Below are 27,378 nucleotides of genomic sequence, written 5' to 3' on the forward strand. Positions count from 1 at the left end.
GAATAAAATATAAAAAAACATATATTTAAAAAAATCTAATTAAAATGTTGAGTAAAGATCCTTTCCATTAGGTTATGCGTTTTTCTATTTAATGGATCCTTTTATATACAGAAATATAATTTCAAACAGTTTTGTATTAGTGTAAAATAGATATCTTCTTACCTGTGAACTAATGTAAAATATTTGGATATGGTAAAGAGAAAACAATGCAAAAAAAGCCATTATGCATTTAATCTTTCATTTAATTCGTGCTGCATGTTATTGTTATTATTATTAATATTATTTGTGCTATTATATTGAAAATAATTGTAATGCACATTTTACACAGCTCACTCTATCGAATAATTAATAGGGTAGGGATATTTGCGAAAAGGTGCTGATTAAAAGAAAAGATTCCTTCTCTGATCAGGTGTTGAGTAATTTTTTGCATGTTGCATTCCATAATTTTGAGTTTCAATGGAGAAAAAAAAACATCAAATGTAAATATCTGAGAGAAAATATGGAAAATCAATGACTCAGGGAAGTTGACAAAAGCCAAAAAGTAGCAGAATTGTTGTTTCTACCCTTCTAGTGAAATTGGACTTAAAAGGACACATTGCAGTTTGCAGAATATTTATCCTGTATATAGCCAGGAAAGAGCCTGCAGAAACAATGCATGTTTGAATTGTTTTCCCCCTTTTTCCTTATCTTCATATGGCAAATATCCTGTGTATATGTGATCTTGGAAGCAGAAGGCAGCACAGACTCAGCTTCCTCCTTTACAAAGGCAAGTGACTTCACTTCCCAAAATTAGCAGAAAAAACTTTCATCCGGTTAACTGTCTTTCTCTCTCTCTCTGCCACAAGACTAGTGAGAGAGAGAGAGAAAGAGAGAGAGAGGCATCAGCTGGACTGGAGGGATACTTTATAACCGTGTCAATGTGCGGGATATTACTGGGGTCTCCTACACACAGCTCCACATGGACGGGACCATTAAGGTAAGAGGCAAATTCTACTGAACAGGGACAAAAAAAGAGACATCAGGAGGCTTAACTCAGTCAATGCTCAGAGAAGAGCCATGGGTCTAGTGTAAGTGTTGTCATCTCTCTTTCAACCCCCCCCCCCCCCTATCATTCTCATTGTCTCTCTCCCTCTCTCTCTCTCCCTCTCCCTCCCTCCCTCCCTCTCTCTCTCTCTCTCATAAATACGTGTGTTACTTTATATCTGCAGCAGTAGGAAGCCAACATTATTGTGCAATTGCGGTTACAGTGGGGGCGATACAAATAAACTCACAAGCAGTATCTTCTGAGTTGTAGTACTGTGTATACCTACTTAACTCCACTAGCAGTATATAGTGTATCTATATGAGAGGGATACTACAGTATGTAAGTCATCTAGTTCTGCATGTAGATACTGGTATACATAAACCTTTTAGGGGAAGTTGACTTGTTGCTTGTGAAATACTATTACTCTCCATTGAGTATTGCGATCAATATTCGAGTACAGAGCTTCAGTTCTTGGTAGAGACAGGGAGGTACAGGCTGGTTAGTATCAGAAACGTGTAAAGTACCCACAGCCACATCTGTACTGCACCAACCAGCAGTTTCTAGCTTGGGCTGCGCAATTTCCAGCTGCCCTTAAAGTGATGCAAACCAAACTGCCATATCTGTGCACTTTTTAAGCAACAGAGGCGGGGAGCAGTGCAGGCTGCGCAATACAGATGGCTTAGTGCCCGTGACATGAGGCCACACTCACTACAGAGTAAGTGTAAGATGAATATATTAATGGGCATGTAAAGCAGGGCAAGGCAGTGTAATGAGACACTATTATTAACGAAGATAACATTGAAACTATTAAGTCTCTCTCTCTCTCTCTCTCTCTCTCTCTCTCTCTCTCTCTCTCTCTCTCTCTCTCTCTCTCTCTCTCTCTCTCTCTCTCTCTCTCTCTCTCTCTCTCTCTCTCTCTCTCTCTCTCTCTCTCTCTCTCTCTCTCTCTCTCTCTCTCTCTCTCTCTCTCCTCTTCTCTTCCAAATATTTCAACAAGCCCTTTTTTTCCTCAGTAGAAGTGTAAGGTGGGTGTTAGGGATATGTTGAAATCTATCTTTTTGTTAAAAAACATTGAACACTGAGTTTGAGTAATACACGAAAATAATCTTGGTTCTATTAAATATCTAGAAACCTATATTATTTCAAAGTAGAAAACATAAGATATGTTTCTATTAAGTTAATTGCTGGAAACAAAAGTTTAGAAATAGTTTTTCTGCAAATATAAGTATTACTGTAGTTTTCAGGTTGTGTTACTTATGGAGTAAACTTATGAGTACTTATGGAGTTGACTTTTGATTTATTATTTATTATTTGATATTTTAAACTTCTTAACTGATATTGGGGCTTGGAATTTATTACATATCCTTTAGGGAGAAAATGGGTTCAAAGTGTTCAAGCCTCCTAAACTAACAGGCAGTGCCCCCAGTCTGCAATGCTTATAGTAGGGGTTCTGTCTCCATGCCTTGGGTGGGGTGTACTTTTGATCTGTGTATTTTCTACTGAAACCTGCTGACCTGGTGGAAAATACAGTTCAGAAATAACAAACTGCACCAAGTGATAATGTGTGATTAGATCACATGCAGAAGATAGCAACTAAAGACAAAAAGAGGCTTTCTGTCAAAAACCAGGCAGTAAAAAGACAACTAAATGAATTGCACCTTGTATAAAATCAGCATACAATGTACTGAACATACTTTACATTATAGATTATTATTTATATAATGTAATGTATGTTGTTCTACATGGAGCTCAGAAGATTGCAGTGACTTTGTCTGGAGTAAGAGTATATTTAAAAAAATGGTCATTGTAAAACACAATGTCAGTGTAGCAAATGAGTAAAGAAAATAATGTTAAAAAAAGTGATGAACAAATTGTAAAAAGTACTGCAAGAAAACAAAATATAATAATATGTATACAAATTACACATTCAACAGCATTGTGAATTTAGAATGATATGTTGGTGGAATAAAATAAACAGCATTTCATATGTGTCTATAAGTGACCTATATCCATATGTGGTGATTAGACAGGGGAAAAAATTACATGTATAAATCTGAACCACTTTGCTACCATAGGGCCCAGCAATGCATTGCAATAAATTGTCCTCTGGCATTTATGGATGGTGATCCCTGATGCTTTATACACACAGAAACTGATACACACATACATTTTCTGTTACATACAGCTTAACCACAAGTACCACAATGATATATACCGATTTGCATATACAAAGTCACACATGTACAATGATACACGCATATCCAAACTGTCGTACTGGTTTATACTGTTATTTACTGCTAAAACTGCCAGCACCTTGTTACATTTGGTGCCAGTTTTCCTATTTATTGTATGGTGCATCAATGGTGCATCAAAGGTGCACAAAATGGTGAATGCTTGCAGTTTTTTTTAACATATTATTTACATGTGTACCACGGACAACATCTGAACCCAATCTCAAACTCCACCCCCAAGCATAATTTTATTCTAAGTGAAAAAAAGTTGCACCACATGCCCCACAAGACATAATTGCATTGGCGCACCATACCACTGCTGGCAGTGAGTGTAGTATGGCTTAAACCTTGTTATTTCCATTGTGTAACATACAAAATGGCAAAAGATTTTGCAAGAAGAAACAGGTCTGTTTTCCTAGGATCTCCTGTATACAGGTTACCTACAGGTATTTTGGGTGTGCTACCATTTCCTATTTCTACATTTTTATTATTAAGCAGTTTCCCGCAGTTTTTCAGCTAGGAGACTTTGATAAACAGTCCTCTTTGAGTACATTATGCCTAGAAGTAACAGGCCAAACCACAGCATCTATTCAGAATCTTCCAATAGTATATTTCACAGCCTTACCAATTGTAATTTATGATCTTTAATAAAATGCCACACAGTGTTACAATCAAGTAATATCACCATCATGGTCTCTAAGTAATATCACCATCATGGTCTCTATATGGTGATATCAGTGATAAACGATGTAGCAACGAGTATGCAAACACTTACCTTTGAAAATCTGGGGCAATCTGCCAGTAATGCTGCAACATTTCTGTGACATTTCTGCAGATAGACTAATGGCCCATCGGATTAACACAGCGGGGGTCCCTGGCAGTCTCATTCAGTTTGAATGGGACTGCCAGGAACCCCTGTTGTGTTAATCTGATGGGCCATTAGTCTGTCTGCAGAAATGTCACAGAAATGTTGCAGCATTGCTGGGGTATTGCTCCAGATTTTCCCAGGCAAGTGTTCGGATACTCGTGGCTGCATCAGTAGTTGTGTATCAACTGTCCTTGTAATAGCACTGTACTAACACCCAGAAGAGGGAAAGTTTCATGAGACCCTTGTGAAACTCTGATTGTGTCCTAGCCTATGCCCACAGTAGTGTTTTGCAGTCCTTCAAGTAGTTGAACTACGCATTCTAGTATCAACAACATGGACTGTTCACTTTTCTTTGTAATTCTAACAATGTTTTCAGTAGTACAGTATGATTCAATCTTCATTTAATAGTAAAAATAAATTATAGGATTTGTTTTATCTTGGTTGTTTTATCTATAGGTATATTAGAAAGTCTGCCGTGAATGAAATCCTTAGAGAGGTAGTTACTTTTATATAACATTTATTTGCATGAAACTAAAGTTCTGTATTCAAATTTGTATTAATTTATACAAGCTAATATATTCATTCTTATACCAGAGTAGGCTATCAACAAACTGTATTCAGGGATAGTGGTTCTTGGCTACCATTATGGTGTATTCAATCCGGGCACTGGCTTTTCATTTATTTAGCTTCAAGGAGATTGAAGAAAATCAATGAAAATATATCTTGTCCTGGGACTACATATGAGGACAATCATAAGAAAGCATGTCCTCATTTAAATTGTAATTAATACAATGGTGAATGCTGAAAGCATTAAAAAGTAGAGGAAGGCCCAGTACTTGATGCATGGCATGATTGACATGATAAATATTTAGTACATGGATAAACTGTGACAGTGGATGCATAATATAGTACTTAGATGAAATACATGTAACCCTCCTTGCCTGGCTCTTAAGGAGTTTACATCAGTCAACTATGTACATGGCTTTTCTTAGTCTCTCATACAGTACATATCAGGGTGCTGGATCCACAGGCATATACTGATGGAATAAAGAAGGGCACCAGGAACTTTTATAGTACAAACAAGAGCTTTATTGACAGCCATCCACATGATCCTCATACATTATCCACAATAGACATATTTCTTCTATCTTCACACTGTTTGTACTATTTATATGTTCCCTAGGTAGCCCCCACTCTTAATGCTCTAGGGAGTTACTAAAGCTGGTTTCTATTACTAGGGCCGCAGACAGCTTTCTCAGTGCTCAGGACTAGAGTTTCCACTGCCCAACCAGTATCGGCAGCCTTTTAAGACCCCCTTCTATGTCTCTCCCCTCCATCTCACCCTCCACCCTCTCGCCCAGCCCCACCTATCCCTCTCCCCTACCTCTCTCTCCCCCCCGACACTTCCTCTCCTCCACCACCCACCCTCTCCCTCAAGCCCCCACTTTTTTTCCCATGCCCCCTCCTTTCTCACACCCCTCACCTCTCTCTCTCCAATGATCCCAATGCTTTCTCCCACATCCCCAAATCTCTCTCCCCTACCTCTCTCTGTCTCTCTCCCACCCTCGCACTTTCATCTCTCTCTCATGCTCTTACTTCTCTTATCCATCCACCCACCTACACCTCTCTCCCTCTCCCACACCCGCACTTCTCTCCTACATCCCACCTCTCTCCCACACCTCTCTCTCTTTCTCTCTCCTACACCCAGAACTCTCACTCTCTCTCCTACACCTCTCTCGACCACCACACTCGATAATCCCTCATCCCAAGACCACACTAAGCCCCCCTCCTACAATTCACATAACTCCCCTCCCCCTCTTCCCCAATACACAGAATAACCCCCCACTCCTAATTTAACACACACACCTTACCTTGGGTGGGACTCCGGTCCCATGCCGATCCCACAGGCGGATGCAAAAGTTGGGCTGAGCAGGCCCAACTTCTGGTGTGTGTGGAGGGGTGGGGCCTACATGGGAGGCCTAATCGAAGCATGGGCGAGAGGCCCACTATAGGGGGGGAGAGATGGGGCCCAGCAGCACACAGAGGCCCAGGCAGCTGGACGTGGATGTTAGACCCGATCTCAGGCCAGGCCCAACTTCCAGAACTGGTCAGCCAGGCTCCTCGCAGTCACTGCCACTGCGGTTACTGCCATCTCCATACTGACATCCGTAACTCTCTGTATCACTTGGGCCCCATCTTAGATTAACCTTTCTATACTGAACTGTGGGATCACTATCCTAGTATGCCTTTTTTAGGCTTCGTCCCCAGTGGCCGTGTTGTGCGTGTGACGGTGTGCACGCCACACACATGGTACAGCCCTCTGTGGGGCAGGCCTCAGTCGCCGTGTGTGCGTGGGAGCACAAGGTGCGACCGTCTTTGCCAAAAGACAAGATTTTTGTTTTTTGGTGCGGTGGCCGATCATTGGCCATGTCACGGTGGTGGTTCAGCCAATGAGGGCGAACCAGCCGCATGATGTCATGGCTACGTTCCCACCACGCCTCCCTGTCGCGAGTTGCCTGGAGCCCTGCAGGTCACACTGATGCAGGTAACGAGCACCACCAGGCACCCCATCGCGCAAGTAGCGGGAGCACTGGGGACTTATCCTAAAGCACACTGTTTCAGAGACAACGGTGGGCCTCTCAGCAGGGCCGCTCTGATTAGGTCCCAGGGCTGCTATTGTGATAACCCTTATAGGATATAGGCTTCCTTTTTCATGATAGCCTATAGACTTCTGTAGTATCATGGCTGCAGATGCTAACTTCCAGCACTGGCTGACTGGACTCCTGCAGCCACCGGGCCTGGAACAATTGTCCAAGCTCTCTTCCTGTCGGTGGCTCTGGCTGCTACTGCCATCTTTGGACTGCCGTCCGTAACGCTCTGAATCAATCGGACCCCACCTTAAGTTACCTTTTCTATCCTGAACTGTGGGATCACTATCCCGGTACAAGGTACTTTATGCCTGTCTTAAGCACTCTGTTGGTATTGTGATAACCCTTATAGAATATAGGCTTTCTATTTCCTGATAGCCTGTAGACTTCTGAAGTATCATGGCTACAGATGCTGCAGACGCTAACAGGATGGGACATTCTCCTTAATTATAAAATAACAAAGGGCTGTATCACTATACATGAACTATAAAGGTGAACATATTAACATTATTAACAGTGATGCTTATCCAACTATCACTCCCAGGACTCTTAAGTTCTAGAACCTTCGTGCTAACTATATATACACACCATGGTGATGTCACTGGTCACAATGCATGCAGAGGTAGTGACTTATTTCCCGCTAAATCAATTCATACCATGTAATGGGAGAGGGGCGTTACCCTGTGTGAGCACACACAGTTAACCCCTTAACGCCATTAACCACTTACCTGAGATAGTAGTCCCTAGAGAGGGGGAGGGCTACACTCATTTATAAATGTGCAGTGGCTATACTGGAACAATATATGCAGAGTGAAATACATGTATTGTGCAAAAGATACATTTACAGTATTCACTTGAGACAGTGTAGAAAGTGCATGGCTTTAACAGGTAAATGTATAAAGTAAATGTATATAATAACATTTCTTATATATAATTAATAATTAGTGCAAAGAATATATGTCGATATACAATTAGCCAATTTTGTTGTCATTTTGGGGGCATTGAGCAAAACACATGACACGTTGGGGATTAGCTGTATGTAGTAAACTGCTAATATTTACCCCTTGGAAAAAATGCAATAATCTTTTCTAAAGTCAATGTGCATTCAAGTCTAATGAAAGATAATTACGATCCTATATTTGATTTTGATCACTCAGGCGCAGAAGTTAATGTAAAATGGCAAGTTTAAATGATGCTAATGAAGAGAAAAACAGTATTGATTGTATGCACACACTTTATTACATCCCACTGTAAATAAACAATTAGCAAGCAGTCCTAAACTGATGTTATATATGTACTTGTAGTGAGAGGCAAGATAACATTCACTGTCAATTCATCAGCAAAACAGTCATTTGTGATGCTTGATATGTTGCCCCCTGATATATCTGTAGCCAGGTCCCCTTTGGCTCCCTGGTTCCCCGTTCCTCTTCCCCTTACCTTCACCAGTGAGCAGGCAGTTGCATGGGCGAGCGCGTCTCTCGGTGGCGTCAGAGGCACAGAGTCGCTATCTTTATTATGTCTGCGCGGGCGCGGAGGCTCGCGCATGCGCAGATGCGCGGCCAATATAGTGAGCGCGAAGGGGCAGAGATGTTGCTCCGTAGCGCAGGGACTCCCCAAGGTCGCGCAGGTGCAGAAGAGAGCAGTGGCGGCCATTACAGGGTTGCACAGGCGCAGCAGACATAGAGCGCGCGGCCCTAATGTTAAAGAGGGCCATAATGGACTACAACTCCCAGCAGCCTCTGGGGACTGCCCTTTCACCCACATCACATGCAGCCAGACAGCAAATAGAGTTTGCAGCTTCTCCTGTTGGAGAAGGATACAATGTTGCACAGAGACCACGCTAGTCAGTTGGAGCTGGGAGAAGGAAGGGGGAGGAAGTGTGCAAGGAGCAAGTGGCTTCTTACACTAGGCCAGGTTACCCCGAGGCCCCAGCTAGGCCCAACTCACCAGTAGATGTGTAGCTGCTGTGTAGGGAAGGCCCTAAGGTAGGGACTTTGCCCTTTTAGCAGTAGCTTAGCCAGTGAGACAGACGCTGCTGTGTGCTCTGACAAGGAGGGAGCAGTGTGACAAGTGTGTCTGGGATCAGACCTGCATCACTCAAGTTAGAGACTATCTGTGGGTGAGACTATCTGGATTGGGAGAGGACACCATTGTTGCGGATTCAGCATTGGACGCAGACGGGTCCTTTTCTATTGTTGCTGAACCCGGTCGCAAGAGCCCCGGGCAGGTATTTCTACAAGTGCACCAACTGTAACCTTACATACCGGTTTCCTTACAGGCGCTGATCACGCCTAGTGGGTGGGTTGCTGGACTATTGGGACACTTGGGTATAGTGGTGTAAGGTTATAGCCCAGTTAGGGGCCAGGTTATAGCTGCCAGCTAGTGGCAGAGGGTGACACGGCTGTGTTGCTATACTGTATGTGATGTGGAGTTATTGTTTGGCCCATATAGTAAACAGTTACATATATATACTTCCTTGTATGTATTTCCTATTTGTGGGTCCTGTGTCAGGGGTCATTCTATACACACTAGAATCCCTGCACAGGTGGAGGCGCTGTAAGAATATGTTCCAGGATACACCCCAGGCTCCCACTGGCGGAGGTTCAGGCCTCCTGTGAGCCTAACAGGTATTGCACCACACTGTAACATATGTAGATTTCCCCATATGGTCCCTATATGCGATTGGGAGGGGGGGGGGATAACCGTTACATTTTTGGAGGCGCTGCTGAGGTCAGACCTGGGGTGCCCTATTTTATTTTTGTGTCAAATTGTTCATCTAAATTTTCCATCATGTCCGTGCCATCAAAGCAAAAGGTCCATGATTGGGCCTTAGCGCAGCAGGTATCCCCAAGGCGCGCGGTTGCCGTGGCGGGAGTATCCACCAATTCCACGTGGGTATTCACAGTGCGCAAGCAAGTACGGAACTGTCTGGGTCTGGCCACTGCCCGTTTTGTAGACTGGAAACCTAGTGCCGACGGCCGGGGGACTATCCTACTACTGGCCACCGAGCATGACATATGCTCAGAAACTGTAACTCATGTATTACATCTACCAGAGGCCCCACCAGATGGCTACTCCCTTATATACCCACAGAGCCCTAGTGAATTTAACAGAACTGTGATCAAAATGAAGGCTTCCTCATCCAGTGAGTCACATCTAAAATGGCGTCTCCTGCCAAGTCAGGAGAGCACATGTGCTGCTGATTGCCAGCCTGCACCAAATTGGGTTGCAAAAATCTGTCCAGGACTGGCGGGAAAACCAGAGCCCCGCCCCCACAACTTGAGTGTCGCAGAGCCGAGCCAGGACCACTCCCTCATAGAATGTGCCCCTCCTCTGCATGACCCCAAGTGGAGAGTGTACGAGGAACTGCAGTCAGCAGATTCTGTTCTTCATAATAGAAGTATAAGATGCAGTAAATCACACCCTCAAGTGTATGGAGCCTGGCTATCAAAGAAGGGGAACGTACCCAATCTTTTGTGTCCGTGCATTCAAAATTTATTGAGTCTGTCTGGTAGTATGAACTATGACCCAGACCTGCTGCTACTAGACTACAATGAGGTGTTCATAGAAGGGATAAGGTGTCTACGCTACTCTTGTGTCACTTGTGACTTTTCAGGTGGTGAAATGACTTGGGTACCCAGGTGTATCTGCTGCGGAGTACAGTTTCCGGAGCCAGTGCTGCTAGGGACTCCGTAACCCGCCAAAAAAGAAGCGGTCAACTTCAAAACTGGATCAGTCAATGTAGGTAATGAATCTACCTACCTCACAGAAGTTTCAGAGGGCTCGTGCACTCTAACCGCGGTTCCAGAGTCGGTTCTAGAGCCGGAACCAGCAGAAAAAGGTGCGATTGGCCTCTCCACCGGGGTGATCGATGCTGTTAACCCCCCTTGTGCAACCACGGAGGTTTCGGAGGGCCAGGGCGCTCTAACCACGGTTCTAGACTATGCTCTAGAACCTCAAGATTTTCACGCTACGTTGAACAAAATGGACAGCTGCAACGCTGTGGCCGCACCGAGTCAGTGTGCTATACCAGATGTTCCAAGGGGACTTTGCCTTTTTAGCAGTAGCTTAGCCAGTGAGACAGAAGCTGCAGCATGCTCTGACAAGGAGGGAGCAGTGTGACAAGTGTGTCTGGGATCAGACCTGCCTCACTCAAGATAGAGACTATCTGTGGGTGAAACTATCTGGATTGGGAGAGGACGCCATTGCTGCGGATTCAGCGTTGGACGCAGACGGGTCCTTTTCTATTGTTGCTGAACCCGGGTGCAGGAGCCCGGGCAGGTATTTCTACAAGTGCACCAACTGTAACCCTACATACCGGTTTCCTTACAGGCGCTGATCACGCCTAGTGGGTGGGTTGCTGGACTATTGGGACACTTGGGTATAGTGGTGTAAGGTTATAGCCCAGTTAGGGGCAAGGTTATAGCTGCCAGCTAGTGGCAGAGGGTGACACGGCTGTGTTGCTATATGTGATGTGATGTTATTGTTTGGCCCATATAGTAAACAGTTACATATATATACTTCCTTGTATGTGTTTCCTATTTGTGGGTCCTGTGTCAGGGGTCATTCTATACACACTAGAATCCCTGCACAGGTGGAGGCGCTGTAAGAATACGTTCCAGGATACACCCCAGGCTCCCACTGGTGGAGGTTACAGGCCTCCTGTGAGCCTAACAGGTATTGCACCACACTGTAACATATGTAGATTTCCCCATATGGTCCCTATCTGCGATGGGGGGGGGGGGGGGGGGAAATAACCGTTACATATCTTAAAGAGAATGGTACTCCAGAGATGAATGGGACAAGTACCCTTACAAGAGAATCATTGTAATACTGTAAGCTGTAGAAATAAATGCGGCACATGAGAGGTGGGGCAAAAATGAATATATATATATATATATATATATATATATATATACAGTGGTTGACAAATCACCCAAAAATCTACTCGCCGAACAAAAAATCTACTCGCCACCTAGTACCACATGTGTGCTGCTTGGGCCAATAGGCGCTCGCCACGATGTTAAATCCACTCGCCCGGGGCGTGCAAATGTATAGGTTTGTCGAACACTGTATATATATATATATATACACACACGCACACACACACACACGTTTATATTCAAAGCAGGGTTGACAAAGCAATATACCATTTTATCAGTAAGGACAGTAACGAAAATATTGCAGCAAAATGAGCTGCAGAACCATGAAGGAAATATTGTTGTCTGTGGCCGTGATACCAAATTAAAGTGCAGTTTTGAGGGTGTATATGCTCAATGTGAGTGTATGAGACTTTGTGTAATTTTCTGATAGTGTTAGTGTCTAATGTAGTTTAGTGTAGTAGGGAAGTTTTGTATCTGTACCTTTGCCAATGAATACAACAGTTTGTCTGTTTGTGTCAGTATTAAAAGGAATGATATTTGTTGCTATGACTCTGCATTGTGACTATAGGGTAGATCATCAGAAGTAGAATTAATAAGGGCAAATAACATTACCTTACCTAATTAGGTAACAGAACTTATATTCCTCCTTATTAATGGGTATCCTCAAAGCTAATGATATGTAAAAGTAAGGTCCGTTAGCAAAACGAGCAGTGTAACGTTACCTAAATGAAGGGGGATTACCATAGCCTAAAAAAATAAAGTACACATGCACAATGGGAAAGGACGTTATTGGGGAACGTCAGCACAGCACAGCTGTAACTACCAGCATTGCCCAGTTTACGAGATCTGTTGGTGTCCTGTCCTGGGCAATGCAGGAAAGCATTGACAACTCTTTCCCAACCACACGTTTGTAAATATGTTTATATATGATTCTCGTTGTCTGTAATGTAAATAGTAATGTTTGTTGTATATTATATTATTCAATGTTTTATTTTATTTTGTAAAGCACAGCGCCTGAACTGTGTGTAATTAAATATGGTTTTGCTTACTTCCTTTCCTTGAAAATCATTTTCTCATGTATATTCATTCTTGTAAACTCCTATTTTATACCATAAGTTATGTATAAAATAGTAGGTCATGTAAACAAATCTAACATTCACTTTAATCATTAAACAACATATTATAATTAATTCCTTTAAAAAACAATTAATATTAATTTGTTGCTGTGTTTCAGCTATTTATATGTTCCACCATATATCTGTTAGTATAACACATCATAAAAGGTTGAATTCCTGCACTCAGTCTACTCATATGGGTGCCACGTAAGACCCTCCCTTTTCCTTTGTAGGCTATATGGAGAAATAACACAATGTTCCTCTGGGTTTAGAAGTGAGTAAGGGCAGCTTTCAGCAGGTGCTAAATATCTTGCGTTATTAGCATAACGTTAATAGTTACAGAGGTCTGATGATCTCCGTTGGTAGGTACAGTGCTCATTACTATATGATTTGTATACAAAGAAGTCTAAGGTCTGTTAAAATGTAAGGTTCCCTTATTTTTAAGGAAAATGACTAAACAACGTAGCGCTAAGCAGCTTTGGGGATATGAGTTATGGATACGTTAAAGTGAGATAACGTAACCTTCAAAAATCAGCAAACTTCTGAGAATCTACCCCTATGTATATATGTATGTTTTTTTTTTTTTTTTTAATATAGCAGGTACTGTGTGTGACAGGCTATATAATAAATGTCAAGCCCGTTTGGTTACCCCTGCTCTATGTAACATTGTACCATTACATTTTATTGTATGTAATAAAGCCATTTTTGGTGTTTTTCCCTTTCCGGGCATGCAATCAAGCTGGGATTGCTAGTGTATGAGTTTCAAGGGGGGTTTTGCGAAGGGACCATTGTCCGAATGTGCCTAGGAGGTTGGCGTCCAGAGTTACCGGTTCCCTAATGAATGTACCCGCGAATCATGCCTGATTCTCAGATACATGTAGGCAGGGTCACCAACAGGGGGGGCTGTCGGGGTTGGTGTTCCAGGCCCGCTGGCTGGGGGGGCCCGACCAGCTGGCGCTGCAAATTTCCCCCGACCTCTGGCCAGGCCCTTCTGCCGGTCGTGGTTGGGCCCCCAGTGGGGTTCAGTCAGGTGTGTTGGCACTCCCCCCTGCCCCTGATCACCACGGCTGCTGCCCGGGGCGAGAGGTAGGCTCGGGGGTGGATGAAACTGGCCTCCACCCGGTTCCCATTGCTGCTGCCCGTGGTGGGAGGTAGGCGTGGCGGGGGGTGCAATGTAGGCGCATGAGGGGGCAGGCAAAATTGAAGGGTGGGTGCTGGACCCAGTACATCCCCCTCTGGCCCGTGGTTGGAGCACGTGGGGCTTCCCGCTCTCCTCGTGCGCTTCCCTCCTCGATCAGGGAGGTGGATCCAATGTGGCCATGCAGCAGGTGTGGTTCTCTCCTGGCGCTCCCCCTATTTCCGCTGATGCCCGCTGGTAGCTGTTTGACCGGGGGTGGGTGTTTGGGGGAGATGGGTGTGGTGGTCCCATGGCCTGGGTGCCACTCCCTCCCCTCCGCCTTCACTGCCCCCCCTCCGCATCCACTGCCCCCCCTCCGCATCCACTGCCCCCCTCCGCATCCACTGCCCCCCCTCCGCATCCACTGCCCTCCCACCGCATCCACTGCCCCCCCTCCGCTTCCGCTAGCCTCCTGCCGCATCCACTTGCCTCCCTCCATATCCACTATCCTCCCTGCGCATCCACTTCCCCCCCCCTACTGATACTATTCCCAAGGCAAGTCGGCATTTTATATGTATTGGGGTGGTGGGAGTATTTTGTATATGTATTGGGGTGGTGGGGGTATTTTGTATATGTATTGGGGTGGTGGGGGTATTTTGTATATGTATTGGGGAGGTGGGGGTATTTTGTATATGTATTGGGGAGGTGGGGGTATTTTGTATATGTAATTGTGAGGTGGGGTATTTTGTATATGTATTGGGGCCACCCACCCAGTCAGTCACCCACCCTTTCAGCAAGTTAGTCACCCACCAGTCACCCACCCAGTCAGTCAGTCAGTCAGCCAGGCAGTCACTCAGTCACCCACCCAGGCAGGCAGTCCATCACCCACCCACCCAGTCAGTCACCCACTCACACACACACAATTCTTATTAGGAATGTATTCAATTTTTTTTAAAGTGGGGCGGGGCTAGGTGGCGAGAAGATTTTTTTTGTTCAGCGAGTAGATTTTGGGGTGATTTGTCAAGTACTGCATATGTGTGTATATGTAGCCCCCAGGCCCATATTTGACCCCCCCACGGCCCATATTTAACCCCTCCAGGACCATATTTAACCCCTTCAGGCCCATACTGAATCCCCCCAGGCCTTTTGTCTCATTGGATGTAGCATTGGGTATCTTTGTCTTTTGTTGAAAATATTAAAATAAACAGATTGCATTGTAATGTTTTTTCCCGTATTAACAACAACAAGAAAACAGTTAAGTAAAAGTTGCGTTCTAAAAATTATTTTTTTCGTTGTAGGTGCGCTATAGTTTCAGGGGGGGGGTGGGCTGCTCCTTTCATTTGTCCTGGGCCCCATGATTTCTATTGGCGGCCCTGTAGGCACATTGTCCCGGCAATACCTCCCCTTGAAAACATAAGCGCAACTTACCACTAGGGTTCCCTGCTTCAGCACAACACGGAAAGGAGAGTGAGGAACAGGGATGACTGCGTATCTCTCGAGGTGGGGGAATCTCTAGGTTAAGGGGGGTACCCCAGCTTGTGCCATGGTGATCCACAAACAGTATATGGTTTGTGGGTACCCAACCGTACATAAGATTGGGGGGACAGAGTCCAACCTGAGTCAAAGGGCAAGCATGGGGGGGACATCATGTAGACAGAAATGAAAAGAGCACATTTTTCCCTTTTCTGTTCCCTGTACCCAGAGACTCATAGTTTATTAAAGTATAGTTTAATATGTTTTAACATTCGAAACCCTTGTCCAAACAGGACAGCCTGTGCAGACCTGTCTGCTGGACTTGAAGTTCAAAGCAGCCAGAGGATGCCCACAGGTGCGAACAGCATTTTGTTAGCGGGGAAAGGCAGAGTACTATGTCCGGAGATCAATGGCAGTCCTCTGGGATGCCACTTGTTCTGCCAGACCTAGGTGCGCCCCCCCATTAGGTGGCATTGGGATAGCTGGGGGGAGATGTGGCAGGCTTGCGCATGTCCCTTGACTATTTCACATTTTCTACCCGCCTTGGCTCTGACTGACTGTTTGAGAAAGTTCCCACACGCTGATTGGCTGTCCGGTGTGCTTCTATTTTATGAACGAAGCAGGGAATACAATAAGAAGTCCTGAACCAATCAGATTGGGTGTTCCCCTTGAGTCAGAGCCGAAAGAGCGCGGGCGGGATTTTCAAAGTTGCTTTGTTTGAAATAGCAAGGCAACCGGCTTCGATTTCAAGCCTGAAAAGCCTGCCCGCCAGAGACCAAGTCCCGACTTTTGCGCATAAATTCTCATAAACAAACGTAGCGGTCGCGGCTAGGATTTTATGCTAATTTGAGTTCCAGGAGATCCCGGGCTAAGTCCCAGGCAGGGTAAAACTCTCCCATACAGTTCCCTGCACCTAGGAAAGTCTAGTTTTTGACCCCAGACCCCCCAGTAAGTGTGTCTTTTCATCTGTATTTTGTGTTTCACTGTGTGTAAGTGAATTTATGCCAAATATATTCAAATTGATTTCTCTACCTTGTTTTGCTAAATGAATGATCCTGGCAAAAATGTGTAAATAACCTGGTCTCCCGTGACAATGTGTACACAACATTTTACCAACTGTATAGTAGGGAAATATGGTACACAATGTGAACTAACTCAAAGAGTTGGGAAGGTGAGGTTTAGGAAGAGAGAAAATAAGCCTGGTGAACAGTGAGGCTAAGGGAGTCCCAAAGGCATCAGAGGGGAGTGAGAAAGGATTCAAATATAAGGGAACATGCAGTATGGGTCACAATGTAAAAGTGCTGGGACAGTGGCTGGGTCAACTAGTGAAAAGAATTAATAATTATTTTTTTTTTTTTTTTTAAAGTGTTTAATTAGAAGGGATTGTGGGAGCCAGGCGGAGAAAATGAGGAGAAAGATAGTGTAGGTGACAAAAGACAAGCTAAGACTGCAAAAAGGGATGCACATTGTGTACCATCTCACAGCCAGGGATTCAATGCATTTATTTAGCATTCTGTCCTCTGGCAGCAATAGCATTCTGAAAAAAAGAAAAACATAAATCAGAGTTGAGGAAAAATTGAGGAAAATAATAATACACGAAAGCCAAAGCATAGAAAAGGCCGACAAAATAAAGACTTTATACTGCAATATATATACCAGCGGTGCACAAACTGGGGGGCGTGACCACCAGGGGGGGCACGAGACTGCCGGCAGGGGGGCGCGGGTTTTACAGAGGCCCCGCGCGCTTCCCGGAGGCACTTAGATTACGTGCCGGTGGAGCTGCAGGGCCTCTGTAAACCTTTACTTACCTAGGCTCTGGCGGCTTCCTTCCTGTGTCGCCATGGCAACGTGACGTCATGACACCGGAGCGCAGGTAAGTGGGGGTTAGGGGGGGGCGGGAGTGAGGGGACCGCCGCCAGGGGGGCGCAGGGGAAAAGGTTTGCGCCCCCCAGATATATACAGCATACTGAAAATTGCTCTTTTTTTACTTAGACTGGGTGTTTTGCATTTGCAATATGTTTTCTGTAGATCTGAACAAAAGACATTGCAGTCTCAGAAGTTAATTTATTACAAATTCTATTCAGAAGTCTCATGAGTTCCTCATAGTTGAATGATTTTGAATATTAGACCATTAATCCTTGATAGATTTTGATCATTTCTGAGTAACTTTCTTAGGTAACAAAAATATAGGATTTTGCATGAAACATCTTCAGACCGGCACCTACAAATGCAAGGACATTATTATAATGACTGCAAACATTTCATGTTAACCTTTATACAATAAGTTTTTTGGATCAGACAATGCATTGTGAACCGTCTGAGAAACTTTCATGACTGTTTCATAAAAGGTGCAAGAATATAGTGTTCCCCAGGATAGTTAGGACTTTTAGAATTATGCAATTATAGATAGTAATATAGTCATGTCACTCAGTATGCTGACTACAATACAATTTACACTAAAAACTTAACCAAAAAGGGTTATTGTGGAGTCAGTGTGTACATTTTTGAATGGGACATTAATCTTCCATGCCTTTATTAACCTGTGATTGGCGTGATACACTTGCTGGGCATTAAGTTGCTACTGCAACTGTATCATTATGTTATGGGAAAATACATTTAATGGAGGCTAAGTATCTCCTTATTCCTCGGTCTAGGATTTTTGGTCGCGGCCGTTTCACCGCGACCAAATGACTGCTGGCGCTTGGCCGCAACTCTCTTCACCACCAGGACACTCCGATACCGGCCGCTTCGCTGCTAAGGTAATTCCCTAACCTTAACCCTTACCCTAAAAATCCCTCATGTTAACCCCAAATACTAATGCAACCCCCTACCCTAAAAACCTTAACTCCTTACCATAAATCCGCTTAAGTTAACTAAACTAAATTCTAAAACCCATTACGTTAACCCCTTAACCTAACCACTAAAACCCCTAAAGTTAACCCCTACTCTAAAGGCTAAAACCCCTAAAGTTAACTCCTGCCCTAACTGTTTAAACCCCTATAGTTAATCCCCCTACGCTAACCACAAAATCCCCTAAAACTTACATTATGGTAGAAGTGACTACAGTAGCTTCCAGTGGTAGATCGGCAGCGACGGGAGATCCCTCTGCGGCCATACGCCGGTAGTCATTTGGTCCGGGGGCAAAAAGTCCCGTTCTGCTTATTCCTATCTATGTATAGCCATGCATTATACTAGTTTGGTAGGTATTTGGGACAGATTTGATGGTTCACGTATGTTTCTGTACTATTTTTACAATGCTACAACCACTATGTCACAAGAAAAATACCTGTACAATATAATACAAGCAAAGAACCCAAAAAAACACTAACAAAACTTAATTTGTGGGAGTACTATCTGTCTATCAATTCACAAACATTAATGATCCGCACAGTTCTCCCTATGAGTGGACTTAGTAAAAGAGGACTTGAGACACGGGAGGGAAAGCAAAGGGGTTAATGACAGTTGGAAGCTTGTAGTTATTTTAGAATATCCTTTTGTTCTTGTTACATACTTGATAGGTTTCTAACTGTATCCAAAGCCACCTTACTCAGGCAGCTTTATCAGCACCAGAAAGACTTCCGGTAGAACACATCCAGCGCTTCCTGTAACAGAACAAAGAAAACATTTGACCTTCTCTTCCTAAATCCCATCCATGGGTTGTCAGAGTATATCACTGTGAAAATATAGGCCCATATTTACTAAGTGGTGCTATTCCATAAGTCATTTTCTGGCACCAGAAGACACCTCATGGCCTTTTTTAATGAATGGAATAGCACCGCTTAGGAAATATGATCCCAAACGCCATGACTTTTGTCAAACTCTGAGCTTTATTACATCTGCAAATTGCAAGAGTTGTGTTGCCGTCACATAATTCCATAACTTTTTGTTGTGTTATTTCACAAAGCTGAACATTTCAGAATGATAGGGTGGTGACCTGATCTCCTGTAAATGTTGATATCGCCTAGGACAGGGGTGGCCAACTCCAGTCCTCAAGGGCCACCAACAGGTCATGTCTGGAGGACTGGAGTTGGCCACCTAGGAGATTGTGGAGGCAAGAGATGCGTAAGGGTTTATGTCACAATTCAAATGACTAAATTATAGCCAGAAGAGTCAAGTCATTTCTAACCCTTTCCTAGAGTTCATTGAGCACTTGTGAGCTCACTAGGCTGGAATTTATATGGGCTATGTTTCCAGACGGTAGCAAGACAATCATTACATATTTCCTTTTGCTACTTGTGTGTCCATTCTAACAAACACATTGGGGCTTATGCAGAGATCAACGTTAGTGAAAGGGAAAACGGCAATAAAATAGCCACAGAATTGGCGTTAAATATGGGCGAATGCAGGAAACGGCGTTACCTTCTTGTAGAGATGTTGATAGTGTTGGCGAGTTTCCATTCAATGTCTATGTAATTTCACCGATGTATTGTAACGGTGGCGAACTGCAGCAAATTGCCAAGTTTTGCTGGCGACATGGAACTCGCCATATTATGGGGCAGAATGGCGCGTTCAAGCGCATCGATGCTACTGGCATACCACCCTATCTAAACATGGCGAATTTAATGTTCTCGCCACGTGTTTGGCGAAGTTTAAAGTAACGAAACCTGTTGTGGCGGATTTTGTGAATCTCGCCATGTTCTCGGGAGGACAAGCTTCTCTGATGCGTATTTTCGCCAAAAGATGGCGCTATTTCCATTCTCTAACGTCTCTGCATAAGCCTGATTGTATTTATTTATTTTGCGTTTCATACACTTGATGGACGTTTAAATGACAGTTTAAATAATGGCGAGAAATGAGGAGAGAATCATGTGTAACGTGATGCAGCTATGCCAAATGTTCTATCAGATACCCCATTAATTACATTGTGGTAAACCAAAATTATACAACAAAATGCCTTGGTTGCAGTACAATGCTCATCAAGTCCACTAAATCTGCAATGAGTACAAGTGCAGAAGTGTATACAAATATGTAATACACATATTGTGTGCCAAAGAGGACTACAAATCATTGGTTTTTCTGTTGAAGAATTAGTAACACATTTCCATTTGAATCTATTGCAGAAGTCTTTAGCAGTATTGTAAATCTCTACAGCATATATTAGAGATGTGAATTGATGGCATCAACCTGGCACCCTATTACCAGTGCTAGGATCCAACAAAGCCTTTTATCCCAATAGATTTGCTTTATTCAATGTATCCTGGAACTTAAAGTACTTTGTATGCACATGCACAGCAGCTGCAAAGGCCATAGACGGCTAGATTGGTTGTATAAGTGAGGATTGCAAAACTCCTTTATTTGACTGGCACCTCAATAATGGGCACAGACTCTACATTGGACTGTCACCCGGGTAATGTTATGTCATTTTAAAAAGGCCAACTTAAACAGAAAATGGATATAAAAAACTTGAATTATTTGAATCTGGTGCATTTTTTGCAAAGGAATATTGCACTAGTTTTAAAGCGTGAATAAATCCCTTATTTTTCCCGTCTCGGTACTATATCTGGGTACAGATTGGACTGAGCTCCAAATCATTTAGCTCCAAAAAAATGGCACTGGCAGTATGCATCTCTCAACATTGCGTTTGAAATGATTTTGCTGAAGCTAGCAAGCAATTAGCATTAGCAAGCAGTCCTAATAGTGGTAGAGCAACAGAAGGATTTATTTAGACACACATAATTATATTTGTCAGTTTTTACATGTCTTGCCATGCGCACTCTCCTTTTTTGCATAATTTGTGCTGCCAGATGTACGCTAGAACCAAACCAACCCCCCCCCCCCCACATGTATTGTACAATATATATATATATATATATATATATATATATATATATACAGTATGTTATATATTATTCAGCTAATCAAATTGGCAAGATAATGAGAAATCAATCTATCAAAATTGTTACAGACAAGTATCAAGATACACCCTATTGAGATGTGTAACAAGAAGTTTAAAACCAGAATAAGAGACAAAACATTAACAGAGCTATGTATCAATGTCTCCCAGCTGCAAAAGGGTGAGCTACTGGATAGCCCCAGGTTTACTAAAGGAAATCTCTATATTGCTTTTGATGAGTGTTAAAGCTCTGTATTTATTAAAGAACATGTATCCAATTAAGATTAAAACAATGGATTTATATGCACTGTAGCTCATGATAAAGAGTTCTGTTTTTGCAAGCATTCTGGAACACTTCAAGCAAAGAAACAGAAAGTGATGTCACAGGACCGTTTGGCTTATGAAGCCTGCTCACCTTTCCCATTCACACAGGGCGATACTTACTAAGCTGTGCATTTCCATACGACAGAAAACACCTTACTGCCTTGTGACAGAAACCAGGGAATGGTAATAAATTAGATATATAGGACCCCCAGGATACTGGACAGCTTCTATCCTGTTTAGGCTGGAAAGTGCAGCCTCAGAATGGATGTACTCCACCCCACAGTATTGCAGGTGCTGGAACTGAGGGATGAGGGATCCAGACCAGAGTTTGTCTGCTGCTTGATTTCTGTCACCTGTCATGCTAATTAGAAAACAGGTATTTAAAGCTGGTTTCATGGCTTCTCTCCCCTCTCCCCAAGAGATTGGAGGCAGGAATGCTGCTGGAAGCAGAAAGGGGGGAAAGTTTTTCCCCCAAACAGGGTAAATCCTTCTGTTCCTTTGTTAACGTATAAAGTACCTTATTTTGCCTCATTAACTTAAACACTCAATTGCAATTCCATACATCTATTTTTGGAAAAGAAACACTCAAGTGATGGTAGGAATTAATTTAGTTGACATTTTTACTCTCTGTATGATGAGTTCACCATTATGATCCCAGGGAAGAGTCACAGAAAAGTCCATGACATAAAATAAATGACAAGTGGTTAACAAAACTGCATTTTTTGGGAGGGGTATACCAAGTTTTATAGACTGTTACTATGCCACTATTATATTTTAAAAACAGACGCTTTTTTATTAGAAGATAATATTGATTTTTGAAGATGTCACTTAGAATAAAATAAATATTACCATGAGCATAATACAATTTGGTGTACAACCACATAACCAGGTGACTACTGAAATGTAAATAAATACGTTGATATGAGTGAATAAAACATGTAACTTTATGATCACTGTACAAATTAGCACTCTTGTGCACATGGGTGTGCCACTTGAAGATGAATATCACTTTATAAATAGCAACCAAAGTTAATGGATTTGGGAGGCCAAATATCTCTATATTCAAAGTAGCTGCCATAATGTCTTATCAAAATAACAAATAAATATCTTACCAAATGGAGTATCCACAATATATGGAAAGGAAGGCTGATTTTTGTAAACTAACACGGGGTTACTAAAAAGTTACATATATTTTTATTTTCCTTTTCTTACACTTGATGCATATTTGCCAGCAAAGGGCATTTATACTGTTAGACCTGGAAGATTTTTATGATGCAAAAAAGGAAATTATATGATAGCCTAGGATGTGTATCACATAACTCCTCCCATTGCCAAATATACCACTCGCCCAATGACTCAATGGTGCATACCGGACAATATAGAAGCAAAGTATCACAGTAGAATTAAGTATGTTTCTAATGTCCTACTTAGTGTCAAATTATTGGCATAGATGCAGTGTTTAGAACTCGATTCTTAGCCCCCAAAATAACAATGTCTGGTAAAGTCTATAGCCTCAACCTCTCAACCACTTCCTCAATCGGTCTTGAATTTTACTAGACTGACGTTTGTGGTTTGCAATATGAAAAAAACAATCTGCACCATCAATGCTGCAGAAACTAGCTTTCTTCTAAAAATACCAGCCCAACTTCCTGTTTTCTTCACCCAGCATCTGTACAAGGGAGGGTGACAGTATAAAAACTCTACATAGAATTGCAAGGGGTTGAATGAGGGAGAGACATTTCATGCCTCCCACCCACTCCTTATAGGCTCCTGTGATTAAGATATCATAATTGACATGTGCTGAACACCTGAAAGAGTTAGGCTTCTACAAGATATCTCATGCTCACCCGTGCTGTATGCAAATAATCATTTCAGGGTGAGCACTCAACCATTTACAAACTACAAAGCTCACATCAAGAGATTCTTAATACTTAAACTGCTTTACTGGCAGGAAAAGGGCTTGAGCCCTTGTGGGCCAAACACGTTGGGTTACCATTTTTCATCTGAAGGGAATCTTAATTGAATGTAGCTACATACACAAGTACAATTTTAACACTTTGTTATATCACCTCTAATCTACCACTTCCAGTCCAGCTGCTCTCATCACTAGTTCCCTGCTCAGACTATCGGTTCAATGCTCACAGTCACATAATAATATTAATAATAATTTTATGTCGTATAGCACTTTTCTCCCAATGGGACTCAAAGTATTTCCCAATTACAGTATAGTGCATGGTACGCAGCACATACTGTAGAAAATTTTACAGACACGCTCCCTGTCCAGGCGAATTTATAATCTATGATTTGGTGCCGCACGGCTTGAGGATCATGGCAATGCGAAATAATGTTGCTGTTTGCTATTTTGTTTCTGGATGTCTGTCATATTGCTGAATAAACTAAAAGTCTTTTGTACTTTTTGCAACATTGGAGCTGTGGACTATCCATTTTTGTTATTACTTTATACTACAGGCTCTCTTGGCACCTCTCTATCCTACGTGCACCAACTATCTTGATAGATATTTCACTGTACGTATTTCTCACTTTTTCAAAGTTTTTTTTGCTGGTCCTATCTTTTTCATTTCTACTATTGGGGCCTGAGGCACAGGGAGATAAAATGACTTGCTCAAGGTCACAAGGAGCTGATCCATGGTCCCCTGACAAACACAGTATCATTGTTTACAGTCAGTGTCTTTACACTCTGAGTCACTCCTTCTCCCATATCCCCTCATCTGAGTCATCCAACTAAGTGGTCATTTTTTGTATTGTAATTTAGTAGTCAGACTAACAGGAGATGAGGACCACTTGAGATGTGCAAATGTCTTCAAATGTGCTAAGAAAATTTCTCCTACATTTTGTGTCTTTGGGACATTAGTGACAGTACTAAAAATGTATGCCGTTTTCAGCCAGATGTTTATGAAAAATGCAGGGTCATGTGATCTGAATTTGGGTTTATGGGATCTGAAATTTGACTTTTAATGTTTGACGATGGGTTTTTGGTGGGAAAATTTAGCAATTTGACATGGTTTGTAAACATCAATACCATTTTTGAACACCTCTAAGGACTACTATCTCCAGTTAATATCACAGATCTCAATATTATTGATTTGGTTTTGTGGTCCACCCTCTTCTAACATTTCAAGCTCAATCTTCTATCCAAATTCCTGTAGTCTTTACATTAAAATTGTCCAAAATTCTCAATGATTCATACTGTTCTTGTCGTGTTTCCTCTCCACCATGCAACCTTGTCTACACCCTCTGTCACAGCTCCTATTTCCTCTACCCCTCTTCTCGCAGTCCTATCTGCACACTCCATACTTTTTCCCAAAATTGAATTTGCAATAACGCAGCATTAATATATAATCTTGAAGGAAAATAGAAGCCTTCCATGAAAAGAGCTCACTGTTAATGGACTGTTAACCTGTCACTGAGGCAGGCTGTTACTTAATGAGGGTGAGTGAGACAGGAAGATGTCTGTTTAAGCATGAACTGTAACAAGAGTCAAAGGGGGAGTGAACAAAATGGAGGCTGAAGTTTTGTTTGGTATGGACCCTCCACAATTTCTCATCAATAACTAACTATTTTGTACAATTAATGTGCAATATGTTACTCCGTAATCACTGAATTGGATTCCAAATTACTCAAGGGTTGAGCTACATCAGGGGTGGCCAACACAAATCCTCAATGGCCACCAAAAGGCCAGGTATGACTGAGCCACTGATTGAGCCACCTGTGCTGTAGCAGGCATATCTTTAAAACCTGACCTGTTGGTGGCTCTTGATGACTGGGTTGGCTACCCCATAGCTACATGTAACATTAATTAATATACTGTATAGGTCATACGCAGTGGTTGACAAATCACCAAAAAATCTCCTCGCCACACAAAAAAATCTACTCGCCACCTAGTACCAAACGTGTGCTGCTTGGGCAAATATTTACTCGCCCGGGGGTTAAATCCACTCGCCCGGGGCGAGCAAATGTATAGGTTTGTCGAACACTGGTCATACGTACCTTTCTATATTATCTTCGATTTATATGGGGCACTCAGGACATTGCCAATTAATATTAACTGAATCCTAAGTGTGAAATCTCACATTGTTTTCGATTATGGAGAAATTTAAAAATTGAGTTGTTGAGGTCTTGGCTGCAAGAAAAATGGGGCTGCTGTATTTTTGACACAGACAATAAATGCTATTTAGTGTAGCAAATAACCTGCACATTTTTTAGTTCGTTCAACGATTCCTTTTTTCCTAACTGCACTGATTGTGTGATTCTAATCTTCCCTAGCTAAATTAAACTGTGTTAAAGGAATTTTGTGTCTCTGTATTCCTTCCAGGGGAAAGAGAAATCTAAACCCCTACTTAGGATTTTTTTTAAAGTAGAATGGAATCTGCAGGGCAATTTCTGATGTTAAGTAAATGTAATTTTATTCATAGTTTGATCGAATTTCATAATTTACTAGGAAAAAAAATAGTCGTACATTTCATTTTTGGAGATTGACAATATAAGTACAGTTCCTCAAAAACAGAACCATTCAGGAATTATAGCAACTGCATGTCACTGCCAGCATATAACACCTTCTAACTTCCTCCAAACACCATCACAGGCTACAGGGGAAGAGTTCTATTAGGGAATATTAAAGTGAATTAAGGGCATCGGTTGAATAGAAGGACATACACCATGTTTTTTAACCTCGTCTGCTATGCAACTAGTAATTATGCATTGGGGGTGAATAAAAAATACATGAAATCAACAGGGTAGGAATTGTTGTCTTAAGCCTTTGGAGGGTTGGGAGTGTGGGTTACTACCATGACACAGTGATATCTTTACAGGAATTTGAAGAACATGAATGGTTTATTGATTCCCTTAATAGAAATCAATACAACATATGGTTGGTTCCTACATTGATATATGTAACCCCTCTCTTTTTACTATACCTAGGACTATACGCCTGATGCTGAGGAGGGGGCCTAAGTCCGTATACTTATATTAGCGCCATACGTATGTGGGGCCAGTAATGGGAACACAACACTTGGATGTATATAACAGGTTTATGTATAAGATATGTAGACATAGCAAACAGGTAATCAGTAAGCACGTTATCCTTAAGAATAGGATCACTACATACAAGGCACAATATGACTTATAACATTACAGTTCACCTAAGCGCTGCACATGTATGTGTGTTATAATCAATGTAATAGGCCTCACAATCCTGGGTGGTCAGCTCCATATGTGTAGTACCTGTACATCGTTGGTTCTCGTGTATTATCACTGTAGGTTGCAGGCCTGTACTTCGCAAAGGTGTGTATTGTGGTACCACTATTCCTTTGACCCATTGGGAGGGGTCCCCTCTGTAGGCAGTCTCTCTCTCGGTCTATGGCTCTCTGCAGCTGGGATCTCCACTGATCAGCCCTCCAGTTTCCCCGTAGGAGACGTGCAGGTCCTGTCTACAGGAGGCTCTGTATCAAGTCTCAAATTTCTCAGCTCAGCGCAGATCTGACCACTGTCATGGCCGTCCCCCTCTTAAAGCTCACTCTCCCTCATAGTCCCTCCTCCTTCACCAGCCTTGCTTCTGGCTTATCACAGTGACATGTCCATGGAGAAGAACCTGCAAGAGGGCAGTGTTCAAGTGTTGCTTGGCACACCCAGGGGGTTAAAATAGCCATGTTAGTCCAGTTTTGATACCGGCACGTTTACATACCTACAATGGTTATATTATTTTGTTAAGTTAATCCTTTAGAAAAACATGTATTTTTGTCCAGAAGTTAAGTTAACACGATGTCCCAGTTGTGGAGTAAGAGGTCTATATAATGTCCTGTGGAGCAAGGCTTGAGATGTTTTCCTAATGTCTCTGTGTGAGAA

The 27,378-nt window shown here is 42.6% G+C and overlaps 1 protein-coding gene across 2 annotated transcripts in view; it reads left to right on the top strand.

The window, feature by feature from the left end:
• The first annotated feature begins 815 nt into the window (after nt 1–815).
• FLI1 (Fli-1 proto-oncogene, ETS transcription factor) overlaps nt 816–27,378 on the top strand; it is a 106,990-nt gene continuing 80,427 nt past the window's right edge. Inside the window, exons 1-2 of one of the 2 annotated variants that reach the window (XM_075603311.1) lie at nt 816–976; nt 18,014–18,118. In XM_075603311.1, coding sequence (XP_075459426.1) covers nt 959–976; nt 18,014–18,118 — 123 coding nt within the window. In that variant the 5' untranslated portion in view covers nt 816–958. The remainder of the gene's footprint in view (nt 977–18,013; nt 18,119–27,378) is intronic. The other variant, XM_075603313.1, reaches the window with a different exon arrangement.

Source organism: Ascaphus truei, chromosome 6 (genome assembly GCF_040206685.1).
Source record: "Ascaphus truei isolate aAscTru1 chromosome 6, aAscTru1.hap1, whole genome shotgun sequence".
NCBI classification, from domain to species: Eukaryota; Metazoa; Chordata; class Amphibia; order Anura; family Ascaphidae; genus Ascaphus; species Ascaphus truei.